Source organism: Barbus barbus (genome assembly GCF_936440315.1).
Source record: "Barbus barbus genome assembly, chromosome: 19".
Lineage (NCBI taxonomy): Eukaryota > Metazoa > Chordata > Actinopteri > Cypriniformes > Cyprinidae > Barbus > Barbus barbus.
This window is the reverse complement of record NC_136747.1, coordinates 25,068,622-25,081,707: the sequence shown is the minus strand read 5'-3', so window position 1 is coordinate 25,081,707 and position 13,086 is coordinate 25,068,622. Positions and strand designations below refer to the sequence as shown.

At 36.5% G+C, this 13,086-nt stretch overlaps 1 protein-coding gene across 2 annotated transcripts; it reads right to left on the bottom strand.

The window, feature by feature from the left end:
- Positions 1-592: 592 nt before the first annotated feature.
- Positions 593-12,641, bottom strand: LOC306885296 (stAR-related lipid transfer protein 3-like). Of its 2 annotated transcripts, none has more exons than XM_079441730.1 (15): positions 12,557-12,641; positions 11,360-11,597; positions 10,176-10,253; positions 8,142-8,219; positions 7,937-7,990; positions 7,639-7,756; positions 6,734-6,835; positions 6,594-6,649; positions 6,352-6,444; positions 6,209-6,271; positions 5,988-6,083; positions 3,590-3,669; positions 3,328-3,432; positions 3,148-3,241; positions 593-2,110 (listed from the first exon to the last, which is right to left on the bottom strand). In XM_079441730.1, the coding sequence occupies exons 2-15, from the start codon at positions 11,570-11,572 to the stop codon at positions 2,003-2,005; spliced, it is 1,338 nt and encodes a 445-aa protein (XP_079297856.1). In that variant the 5' UTR covers positions 11,573-11,597; positions 12,557-12,641; the 3' UTR covers positions 593-2,002. The 2 variants fall into 2 exon arrangements, with proteins under 2 accessions (XP_079297856.1, XP_079297857.1); XM_079441731.1 differs by having other exon boundaries at positions 12,448-12,607.
- Between the last annotated feature and the right edge of the window lie 445 nt (positions 12,642-13,086).

Below are 13,086 nucleotides of genomic sequence, written 5' to 3'. Positions count from 1 at the left end.
ACTAGAGAAGTGTTTGATGTGTGATACTCATGTGAGCGTCTCATAGGCTGTGTCCCATCACATGGCGGGCTGGGAACAACATGCCAGAGGCCTTTCACTTAAGAAACATAATCCTTGTGATTATGTCAGGATGTTTTCAAAGAAAGTGAAGGGGAAAAAAACATGTGTACAACATTATTATAGATATCTATAACAAAAAAAGTATTTTGACACAAAGCTACACTTTTTAATGTCTAAATGTCATTGCATTATATAAAATATCAAACTAATTTATATCAACTAAAGATAATGTTCAAGCAAAACATTTCACATTTTTTTTATTTTTAGGTTTTATATGATATAACACCAGATATATAGTTCATAATAAAAACTAAATTCTTTCTAGTTGTCATTTTAGTGTATATCATGAGTTTAAGTGAAATACACACACAAGAAATTATGTGTTTTTGTTTTTTTCCTGACACTCCTGGTATATCTGATTCTAAATAAATATGATATATTTTAATGACATTTCAAGTATTTAGTCACTTTTTTTGGGGGGGGGGGGGGGTCATTGTTTAATAACTATAAATCTGAAACAGGAAACACACATCCAGTATAAACTGTTTTAGTTTTATTAAATGTTGATTCTTCATTTAAAAAAACAAATCATGATTTTTTTTGAGTAACATGACAATTTTTATAGCTTTATATTACTGTAAATCAGTATAAAAATATCATTCACACAGAACCTGAATCATGAGTGAAGTGAACTGCAAAAGGCTCTGCACAAACAAATGTGGTCACAGTCCATAGAGGCCAAAAAAAAGTGTTCATATACAAAATAAATCTAAATAATGTAAGCAACTAGTGATTTGAGTAAGGGAAACTGTAACAAAGGCACACAAGTACAAACCAAGAAGGCTACAAAACAAAGTACAGAACAAGACTGTTAAAAAAAAACCCACTGATAAACCAACTTCAACGTGTCGTCCCTTAAAAGGAAGCCCAACACCCTGTAAGAGTACTCTGCTTGCTTCAAGGCAACTAATGTAAGACACATTCACATTTCTATTAGAGAAAATATTAATCAAACAACCGGTGATTATGCCTTAGTTTCCCGTTTATAAATTGCTATGCCCTTTATGAATGTGGTAAACATGAGTGTATAACGAAAAACTTTGACAGTAATGTTCTGAGAGAAAACAAACTGACATGCAATAAAGAAGAGGAAAAAGAAAAAATGCATGAATTTCAACACAAGGCCCATTTCAGATGGATTTTGAGCTGCTTTGAACCAGTATTTACCGAATAAAACCAAGCGGAAATTTGCTTTTTTGTTGCATCATCTTTTATACAAACAATGTGGGTCCTAGTTAACCGGTTATGCTGATTTAAGCCGTAACTGTATAATTAAACTCTTAACCGCTGACATCATTAAACAAATGATCATGACAGGACGCTGATCTATGCTACAGATGAATGCATTTACTTTTTATAATCTAAAACAGCAATGTTTGGCCAATTGCAAACCATAATAAGAACTAAAACAATAATTATAATTAGTATGAATGTGTGTGCATGTTCGATTAAGGCATTAGTAAAAGCAGAATGAGAAACCACATCGTATTTGGCTCAGAAACCGTCCTAGCTTTCAGTCCTGTTCACTATGGGGACAACAGTGGTTTTAGGCCTAATCCATTTCCCCTAATTACCTATACACCAACAGCTGCTCTCTGATAACTTCCTGTTCATGTTTCCAGCTCTTGTGGGGTTTGACAGTATGAGTTATGACCTCATGTCCATGTGCTGCAGTAGTACATCTATACAAATTTGAACTTCTGTGTAAAGTGCAGCCAAATGTTCAGCCAAAGGTTTCTAGATGCAGACAGCCGTAACAACCTCCCGCCAGTCGAAAGCAATGCTGCATCTCCTCATGGCAGTTGTGGTTTGAATATGGCACAGTGTAATTTGAAGTTGCCACGATGTAAACGGTGGCTGGATAAAGAGTCAAAGCCAGAGATCACCGGTAGGAGACGTGGTCTTCGTTTATATGCTGCCTGAGATGAGACATGAACTCGAACATGGTGGCGGCCAGTGACTGGTGGATAAGGTAACGTGGGAGGCGACCCTGTATGAAGAAAATTAAGTAATAAATAAAATATTGTATACAAAATATATTTATTAGGGCTGTCAGTTTAACACGTTAACTTAATTCGTTATTTTAATAGAGTTAACGCACTGGCTCTGCCCCCATACCTGTATGTGATAAACAGTTGACTGTTGACAAATATGATGCAAGGCAACTCCATAAATGCAGTTATTGCAGTAAATACAGTTATTCAAGATATTGGGGCAAAAAAAGCTCCTGTATGAGTTTGTGTCTCATGATAAGTGATATCACGCCAGAAGCGAGAGCAATACCCATCACACAAGTGCTGTTTGTCCCGAATAGCACGAGTGCACATTATTTTATTCAACAGTTCAGTAAATAAGAAATTAATATTGTGTAATATTTTAAACACAATAATTGGCTGTTTTTGCTCAGTTTTGCCAACAAAAATATTACTTAGAATTTAAAGCCACAGCAGAATTGTTGTGCGTCTTCGAGCAAAACATTGGTGTTTAGTTTCTGAATGAAACCGTGTTTTGAACGAATCATGTGAATCAATGATTCAAAGGCCTATTCATAAAGAGAGCCATTTACTTTATTCCTGAGTGAAATCAGCAGTTTGAACAAATCGAATGAATTACCGCCACATTTATTTAGTTTAATAAAAAAAAAAAAAAAAAAAAGGGATAGTTCACACATTTTTTTAATTATGCTGTTAAATTATTTTAAATATGTTGTAATTTTTTATGCTCCAAAGAAAGGTTTTTTGAAGATGGTTGGTAACAAAGCTGTTTTGGTTACTAGTGACTTTATAAATCTGAATGCTTCAAAATGTTATAGCACACATCTCAAAGAACTGCATGATGTGAGGCATCATTCATGTCTGTAACACAAATGGTGCAGGATGACTTTACATTGAAGTTACTTAATGTTATAGGGTTTTTCAAATCTTCCAAAAAATTCTTGCATTTAAAAACGCCTAATTAAAAACACTCATTATTTGAACGTGTTTAAATGGCTTAAATGTACAAACTGGCAGTAACTGCAGATCTTACCTTAAGGTCTGTATTGAGGACCCAGATGAAGGTGCAAACTGAAGGATTACTGCTGGATTTCAACACCACAAATCCACCAGGACCATTTTCCCCTCTGAGAGAGGGAGAGAGAGAGTTCAATTTACATTTTTAATTCTCGATTTTTATTGGCTGACGAAGCAAAATACTTTGCATTCAGACCTGACGTAGCGACTGTGAGGGGGTTTACAGCTGTGATTGGTGGCCATTCCTGCAGAGATGTAGCAGTCTCGTCTGAGCTCCACCCGACGAACGTTCACAAAGTCCCTGAAGATCAAGAACATAAAAAAAACAGAAACAGTTTGAACTCTTTAACTTCTCAATAATTAGTACAGCCAAACAAAACGGCTAAAAATGATAACAAATACGCTCTGTTTGTACATGCTAGACAGACTTAAGCAACAAGTCGTAAGCAGTCTCTCACCTGGGAGACACGACGCCTCCAGCGGCTCCTGCAGAAACATCATATGACACCACTGTGTTGTCATCCACTCTCTGTAAAATCTGTAGACAAATCAAAAAACAACACAGAGAGAATGCTTATGGAAATCGAAATAAATATAAATATACACAACCATTTGGAGTGAAAGCTGTTTTGAAAGAAATTACTTTTTTTTTTTTTTTTTTTTTTTTTAGGAAGGATGGATTGATCAAAAGTGAGAGTAATAGACATTTATATTTGTTATAAAACAATATTTTTTTAAATAAGTGCTGTTATTTTTAACTTAAGAATCCTGACAAAACTGTATGACAGTTTCCACAAAAATATTAACTTTTTTTTCAACATTGATCAGCAAATCAGCATATTATAATGATTTCTGAAGGATTATGTGACACTCAGGATTATGGGTGTAATGGTAATTGAGAATTTGGTCTGTACCTCGGTTTTGACGCCATGGTTCTGTATTGTTTCCGTACAGCATAAATTCAAATACAATTAAAGATTTCTTTGGTATATAAATCTACCTCAGCTCCTGCTCTAAACTATAGGGAGCCCTACTACATTATTATAAAGTTACAATTAACAACAGAGCCCAAACCTAAATTCAATTACCATTTATTTTTAACTATAATAATCGACACTCAAATTAGACATTTGTATTCAATTATGTAAATTGCACATAATGCCGTTTTTAAATTAACTTCTAAATTATACAATTTCTATTTGTTGCTGAAATATAATCATTTAACTTGTTTCATAAAAGATATTTTTAAACATACATTAAATAATTAGGACATCACTAAAGTAAAATATAATGAAGTATATTAGTCTAATATTTAGTGAAATGCTCTTCTCTAGACTTCATTTCTCTAGCAAATAAGCTGTGGGCACTGATGACTTGCCTGAGGTAAATGAAATGCTACGGTACATATTGTTTACAAGTTTTAATGATGCATCTTTCAGCAATTGAAGCTCTAATCGAGCGATTACATGAGACGTTAATTCATGTTTATTTAATGTTAAAACTAGTAGTAAAGATGAAGGGATGATTGCACTCACTCGCGCTCCGTGCTGCCGTTTGAACTGATTTGTTGCGCCACATCAAAGAGCGCCAAAACGACATATTGTCTGAATTTCTTAAAAAAAAAAATTGAATGATTTGTTCGGTACACGTGCATACCGAACCGAAAGACCCATACCAAATTACCAAAATTGTTTGATACGAATACGTTTACCATTACACCCCTACATAGGACTGAAGTAATGTTGCTGAAAAATCAACTTTGCATCACAGGAATAAACTGAATTTGAAACTACATTCACACAGAAAATTGTTATTTTAAATAGTTACAATATTTCACATAACTATTTTTGCTAAATGCAGCCTTGGTGAGCATAAGAGACTTCTGAACTAGAGCTGGGCGATATGATGATATTATCCTACATCGACGATGTCTTGTAAGTATCGCGATGTCGATGTCAACAGTCAGGTAAAAGACGATTATCAATTTTATCGAGAAAAAAAACAAACAAAATGATAAACCTAGTAAATTGCAATAAATAAAATAAATACAAAACTTTTACAGGACCCCATAGTCACCATACAAGTCTTTTTGCATGCAAGAATGAAATAATTTAGTAGGAGGGTTCGGAATCGAAAAGCTGTTCCAATTTTTGAAATCAGATGGAAGGTCAGGAACTCCCTTCTGCACTTGCACGTTGTTTTCCGTGCTGCACACACACACACACACACACAAAGCGCACGCACAAAAGCCTTTATATATGCGAACACTGGACGCATTCTTACACAATCGAATGGAATTTTTATGCTGCGGCGCCCGGGGAGCAGTTGGGGGTTCGGTGCCTTGCTCAAGGGCACTTCAGTCGTGGTATTGAGGGTGGAGAGAGCGCTGGACATTCACTCCCCCCACCTACAATTGTAGCAATAGCCAAAATACATTGTATGGGTCAAAATTATAAAAACAATTTAATGCCAAAAATCATTAGGATATTAAGTAAAGATCATGCTCCATGAAGATATTTTGTTAATCTCCTACCATAAATATATTAAAACTTAATTTTTGATTAGTAATATGCATTGCTAAGAACTTCATTTGGACAAATTTAAAGGCGATTTTCTCAGTATTTAGATTTTTTGCACTCTCAGATTCCCAAATAGTTGTATCTCGGCCAAATATTGTCCTCTCCTAACAAACCATACGTCGATGGAAAACTGGACCATACATACATATAAAAATGTGTGTGTGTGTATATAAATATTTTTATTTTGAAGTGCACGGGTCTTAACTATTAACACATGCCCCACACCCACATGTGTTTCAGCTGTCATTACTGGAGGTGTCTGTGAGTGTATGTGTACCTGACAAACAGACACCGTTCTGTTCCACTGCACCATCTTCTCTGGCTGGAAAATGACCTCCTGATACACCAGCTCTGCTTTGCACTGCAAGAGCGCCTAAACACCAAAACACAGGTCAGTGACTGATTCTGTGTGTGTGTGTGTGTGTATGTATATGTATATATACACACACACACAAACATAAAGAGACAAAAAAGTCTCATTACACAGAGGGAACATACCTTTAAAATAAACACCTTCCCATGGAATGGGATTTCAAGAGTATATACTGCATCGCCCATCTCCTAAGAATTAAAACATATCATATTAAACCAATAATAAAACCAGAAACAAATGAAGACTGCAAGCATGGAGGTCTACACACATTAGTCTTCTCAAACTTCCAGTTTTCCTCTTGTGTCAGTATCTGTTCCACCACAGCCATGGCTTCCCGTCCCTGTCGTATAAACTGCTTGTCCTTAAAAACAAGTGATTGGACAAATTGATCTGCTGTGCTTTTTATTAAATAAACGGTTCTTATTACATTCGGACATACAGAAATGGTCATTTTCAAACATTTATTCCATCTAAACATAATGAAAAGAAAGAAAATAAGCATATGATTACTTGTTCTGTTAGTTCTTTCCTGCTGAGACCCTCTTCATCAAGGTCTTCATCCGAACCTACAGGACAAACACAAACATTAGGTGGGAAATACAGCAAAAACATACAATGAGTTGCATTAGAGAGAAAGTGAATGGTGTTACCTGCCAGGGACTCGGGCGGGGAGTAAAACTGTCCATCAGACACGGGTCTAGGACAGATCAGAGGGGCCGGCTCACATGCGGCATTAACTGCTGCCAGATACACTGCAGGAGATGAGAAAATGACAGATCATCACTGTAGTGTGAGGACTTTCCCAAATATCAGTGACAGTCTGAGTGTGCATCTCTAGAACAAAGCAGAGCATGTTTCCCTTCCCGTGTGACTTCACATGACCACTACAATATTAAAATGACAAAAAAGGGATTTTTCTTCCGCTTTTTGAGCTTGTACTATGCAGACATACTCAGATGTTCACAATGCAAAGTTTCTCAGTCTACCCAAAACATTGTTTGAAATGAAAAAGCCACTCACAACCATAAACTTATTAACATATGATCTACATTTGCATAGAACAATAAAGTTAAGTATTATCAAACATCTCAAATGTTTTTACTAATTTCACATGAAGAAGGTCAGCCAATCATAATTTCTTAATTCACATTTCTTGAAATTACAGATGCAAAAATACTTCTACTTCAAACTGCGTAATCCTAACAGCCTTTGAGAAAGTGGGAAAAGGTCATGAAAAAATCAATTTAGACAGTTTTTCTTAAAAAAATAATAAAAGATACCAGAAAATAAATAACCTACCATCAAGCTTCTGCTATTTTCAAGTTATAAATTCCATAAACATTGAAAAAATGCATTATTTTGAGACTTACAACTATGTCACTGACAAATAATGTAATATTTTAGCTTTAAAGGATGGTTTTATGACTAATTTGTTCATGAAGCACTTTGAGCTACAATCATCTATAAAACATGCCCTATGAACAAATGCTGTTATTACTGATTTGTGTCAGTTCAATACAGCGCTGAATTTTCTTATTGCAAAAAGCTCTCTCACCTCTCTCATCTTCTGCTTCCTGTGTGAGAACTTTGAAATCCAAGAACCAGGTTTCCAACCATGCCACCACAAACGAGGTTATAGGAAGAACGTAACCAAAAGCATTCTGACTAAACAACTGAGAAAAACAAGAGGGAAGTATGACGTCCTACACCTATTTCTGTTATCACTGCAATATAATAAAACAGATGAGGAATTCAGAGAGCTGATAGTGGTCTCTCTGAGGAACAAACACTATGTGACTTCACTTAAATATTAAAATAGATTGGTTAGGAAGACAAAACATCAACTATCTTACATCTGACCAGATAACTTTGGCGATGAGGAAGGCGCTGGTCACCAGAGTAGTGATCTGAGAATGGAGAGAAAAAAAAAAAAAAAGGACAATGATTACATCCAAGCCTTTAAATTAACATTTAAATACATAGTAATTATTATTATTTTCTATAATGTTTACAGAAAATGCAAATATTGAGATTTATATAGGGTGAGGTCTTTCTTACCGCAATAACCCACCAATGCCTCAGTCGAAACGCAGCATAACCAAGCTGCAAACACAGAAACCTGAACACAGCTAAAAGCTGAGCAGGAACAAGCAAAGGAGAAAGAGAGAGAGATTATGGCTTATAAAGTAATAACTGAAAACTTAATGATTGTTCAGTGCTAATTGTTAGTGAATATAAGGGTTTCAACATGTTTCTAGGATGACGTCACTGTTTTTGCAGCTATGACAACAGCTTCAATAAATAACAAGGCCTTTTTAATGCCACAAATTCACCCAAAACTTGCTTGTACAAGAAATGCTGTAGGGGACGACTACATCTATTGATGTCACATGCTAAAGTGGGTGACAGCAGCGAGACAGAAACTGTGTGAATCGCAATTTCTCACACCTCATGCTCTATAAGCTTTAAATAAACAGACTATGCTTTTGATTAAAGAATGCTTTAATCAAACAAAAAATAAAATCACAAAACTGAAACAGTTTAATGATTAATATTTTATACAGTTAATTGTGTGTTTGCGTGTTCATGAATGAATAGCATAAAAGACTTCATATCAAAGAGATCAAATCAAACCAATAGAGTAGAGAAGTCAGTTATACCTGATACTTTGGACCCTCCTCAGTTTGCCTATCGCCCAAACAGATCTACGGACGATGCCATCTCTCACGTCGTCGACTCTTCCCTCACACACTTAGACAGCAACAATGGGAATTATGTAAGGCTGCTATTCATTGACTATAGCTCAGCTTTCAACACTATAGTCCCCATCAAGCTGGCTTCTAAACTCACAGACCTCGGCCTAAACTCCTCACTCTGTGACTGGATTCAAGACTTCCTCACCGGCAGACCTCAAGTGGTGAAAGTTGGCCAGTTCACCTCAAACTCCATCCCCCTGAACGTAGGAGCCCCACAGGGCTGTGTCCTGAGTCCCCTGCTTTACTCTCTCTACACACATGACTGCGTGTCCTCTCACAGCTCCACATCTATTGTCAAATTCGCTGATGATACTGTGGTTCTGGGCCTCATCTCCAACAATGATGAGACGCATACTTGGATGAGGTAGAGAGACTCACATCATGGTGCCAGGACAACTGTCTCTCTCTGAACGTGAGCAAAACTAAAGAGCTGATCGTGGACTTTAGGAAGAGACAGCAGCAGCCCTACACTTCTCTTATGATCAGTGGGACCCCTGTGGAGAGGTTGAGTAGCTTCAAGTACCTCGGTGTAAACATCTCCGAGAACCTGACTTGGACTACACACATCCAAACACAGGTTAAGAAAGCCAGGCAAGGACTGTACCATCTGCGACAGCTGAGGAAATTCAGGGTCTCACCAGCAATCCTGAAAACTTTCTATTCAGGGACCATAGAAAGTGTATTGACTCAGTGCATCTCAGTGTGGTATGGAAACAGCTCCAATCAGGACTGCAAAGCTCTACAGAGAGTTGTGCGCTTAGCTGAGCGCATCTCAGGGTCTGCTCTCCCCTCTCTGCAGGACATCTACCTCAAACGCTGCAAAAATAGAGCTGTCAAACTCATCAAGGACTCAAATCACCCTGGTAACCGCCTATTCACTTCGCTTCCATCTGGTAAGCGCTTCCGTAGCCTGATGGCAAAAACTGAGAGACTTAGGAGGAGCTTCTTCCCCCAGGCCATCAGGCTCCTAAACTCTAACTCTGTGTCATAACATCACTTGACTCCATGTTAATATCAATATATCTATAAGCTATTCAAATACCATGTACAAACCATGTTTTTGCACATTCCTGTTATATTACTATTTATGTCAACAACATACTGACCTGCACATTTATATTTTATTATCTTTTATTTTTTTCTACTTTTCTTTTTCTTAATATTTGTATAATTTATAATTGCACTGTCCTTGGAGCGGACCTGAACTACATTTCACTGCTGGTTATACTCTGTATAATTGTGTATGTGACGAATAAAAAATCTTGAATCTCTTGAATAAAAATGTACCATCTTTTATTATCAATAAATAACAAGGCTTTTGCTTTATGATACTTACAAAGATATCAAAGAAAGATGACTTGAAGTTGTAGCGAACAACCTCATTCTCAAGACTGCTCCATATACTCTTACTGATCTGAGAGAGACAGAGAGAAAGGCAAATCAAGCATCATTTCCTACAATATTTCATTGAAAACCTTAAAATGCACAAAAATGTACCGTTTTATATGTCACATGCTAAAGATACATATTAAATGACAAAAAAAGCTTTATGTACATATTTATATTATTATTCATTCCATAAATAGGCAACAAAACTGCATAATAAATATATTTAACCATTTATATTTTTAAGTAAAAATATGTGTATGCATTTACTCAAATATTTATTTGTACATTTATATAAATATTCACATTTTCTTTTTGATGTAGTATAATTTGATTATGTATGTAAATGTGTATTACTATTTTCCATAAATAGGCTACAGAACTATATAAATGGTCTTTAATTTGATTAAACTAAATAAATATTTTGGGTAAAATCTTTCGGATGAGACGTTAAACCGAGGTCCTGACTCTGTGGTCATTAAAAATCCCATGGCACTTCTCGTAAAGAGTAGGGGTGTAAGCCAAATTCCCTCTACTGGCCCTTGTCTATCATGGCCTCCTAATAATCCCCATCCACTTGACTGGCTCTATGACTCTCTCTGCTCTCCACCTGTATCTGGTGTGTGGCGAGTGCACTGGCGCCGTTGTGCTGTGGCTGCCGTCGCATCATCCAAGTGGATGCTGCACACTGGTGGTGGTTGAGGAGAGACCCCCCACATGATTGTAAAGTGCTTTGGGTGCACAGCAATACACAATAAAGCACTATATAAATGCATCATTCATTCATTCAAATATTTTGGGTATTAAATGTTTTTAACCATATGTTTTTTTAAAGTAAATACATGTGTATGTGCAGTTAAATATACAGAAATATTTATTTACATATTTATCTGAATATCTGCATTATCTGTATTATTAAAAATGCTAAAATTATAAGTTCAAAATATATTTAATATGCAAATTACAAATATGTAAATTTCACACGCCTCTATTTTCATCAGAGGAAGTGAAACAGGCACGTACAATCAACTGTAAAATTCACCCTACACAAATATGGGCGAAGTTAAACACTGAATAACAAAATGATTAGCACTGGGCAAGAAGGCAGTTTGGAAACACAAAATAAAAACTCACATTTAATTCAATGATCCAGAGCAGAGTGATGAAGAGGAGGTCAAACGTAACGAAGAGGCAGAATGTTCGGCGTACGTCTGAGAAGGCTTTCCTCTCTCCCGGGGGCAGCGGGAGGTAGTAAGGGGAGAGAGACGCCTGGGAATACGAGGCATTCAAAGAAGCAATGGCTGGAAGACTTCCCTCTAACTCACTGTAGTCCACGCCGCTCGGCATAACTAACGCAGCTGGAGCTCATCCCCTAAACCAGAGACGGAAAGACAATTAAACAGTCAAACAAACATACATGCTTTATCTGGCTCTTATGCAATGAGACACTGCAATTATACAAAAACTGAAAGCACAGTGAACAAGATCTAATCAAGCAGCCTTTGACCGCTTTTAAAGCATTCCCTATGTAACATATCTGATTGTACGTGTATATGTACTGTGTCATCTGCGTTTGGCGATCATAAACATTTAGTTTTCTGCGATGCACTGAATTTGTTGATTTATGTAGTCACTGTCACATGTTTGCCTTAACTAGGTTGAAATTCCTGATAATCTTGGGGATTGAATAGTGTGACAAAGAATCACTAAATGTCATAATTTTCCATCTAATTTGAGTTTATGAATTGTCATAGTTTCAGCAAATGAATATGCTGACATGACAACTCTAAAAATAAATCTATAAATCTAGCTTAACCTCTCTGTCATACTTATGAAGAAATTGCCATTATGACAGGAGGTAAGTGATTAGACTGATTTAACCTTTAATACTAGGCTTTCAGGTTTGATAACCCTCTCTTACCTACTTGTCCACAGAATTAACGAATAAAAGCATTAATGATATAAACAGACCAGAGAATAAATACAGGGCAACCAAGGCATCTTATAATCAATTCTGCTGTCAACATGAATGCAGTTCCTCTACATGTGCCAAACAAGCTTTAAATATATGTTTGACGCTCAGTCCCTAATAAACAACCCTTCATAAACACATACTTCATATTTAGAAGAGACCTAATGAATATTCATGAGTACCTTCACACTTGTTTGTCTAAATAGGAGCATAAACAAGCCTGTAGCTCTAAGCTTAAACACGCACTGACCTCTCGGTTAGCTGACAGCTGGTACAAGTTGTTTACAAGTCATTTAAAAGCACATAACCCGCTGTTCATCAAAATCAGCCGAAAGAGTCAAAGCGAAGCCGAAACTCACCAGAATCAGCGCATCGTTCTCACTAGCAGCCTGCTGCTCTTCCGTGATAACAAGCGGATGCGGGAAAACGTCACATCCGCCAGCTGATCGACGCTGTGTGAAACGCCGAAATGAACTACAGTGCATCACGTGATGATACAGTATATATATATATATAAATCAGAAAAGCTTAATATAGCATCTTAAACCAGTGTGAAAATCCTTACGACTAATATCAAATTACCATAGTTCATGTCTAGAGTTCTAGTTCTGATGTTATGAACACATTAATAAATCGTATATACATTTTTTATTGGGTAAGCACAAAAAGTGGATGGCATTTGTACTTTAAGTCTCTTAATTCTGATTGATTTATAGCGAATGGATGGCCTTTCCCACCATAAACTCTGTAGTTCTTAGATATGTTAATAGTCTGATCTAGATCATCAGAGATACTTTAGCAACAGCAGCTCAGGGCATAAATCCTTGGTTTCGTTTCCTCCATCTGCCCCACATGTTCCCATAACTCACCATAAAACACTGACCACTAT

Excerpts from the sequence above, each read along its gene's own strand:
- LOC306885296 (XM_079441730.1), bottom strand. The coding sequence starts at position 11,572 with ATGCCGAGCGGCGTGGACTACAGTGAGTTAGAGGGAAGTCTTCCAGCC. Across the intron at positions 8,220-10,175 it reads CATCTTTCTTTGATATCTTT|CTTTTAGCTGTGTTCAGGTT; the intron begins GTAAGTATCATA and ends GTTCCTGCTCAG. Across the intron at positions 6,084-6,208 it reads GGAAGGTGTTTATTTTAAAG|GCGCTCTTGCAGTGCAAAGC; the intron begins GTATGTTCCCTC and ends TTTGGTGTTTAG.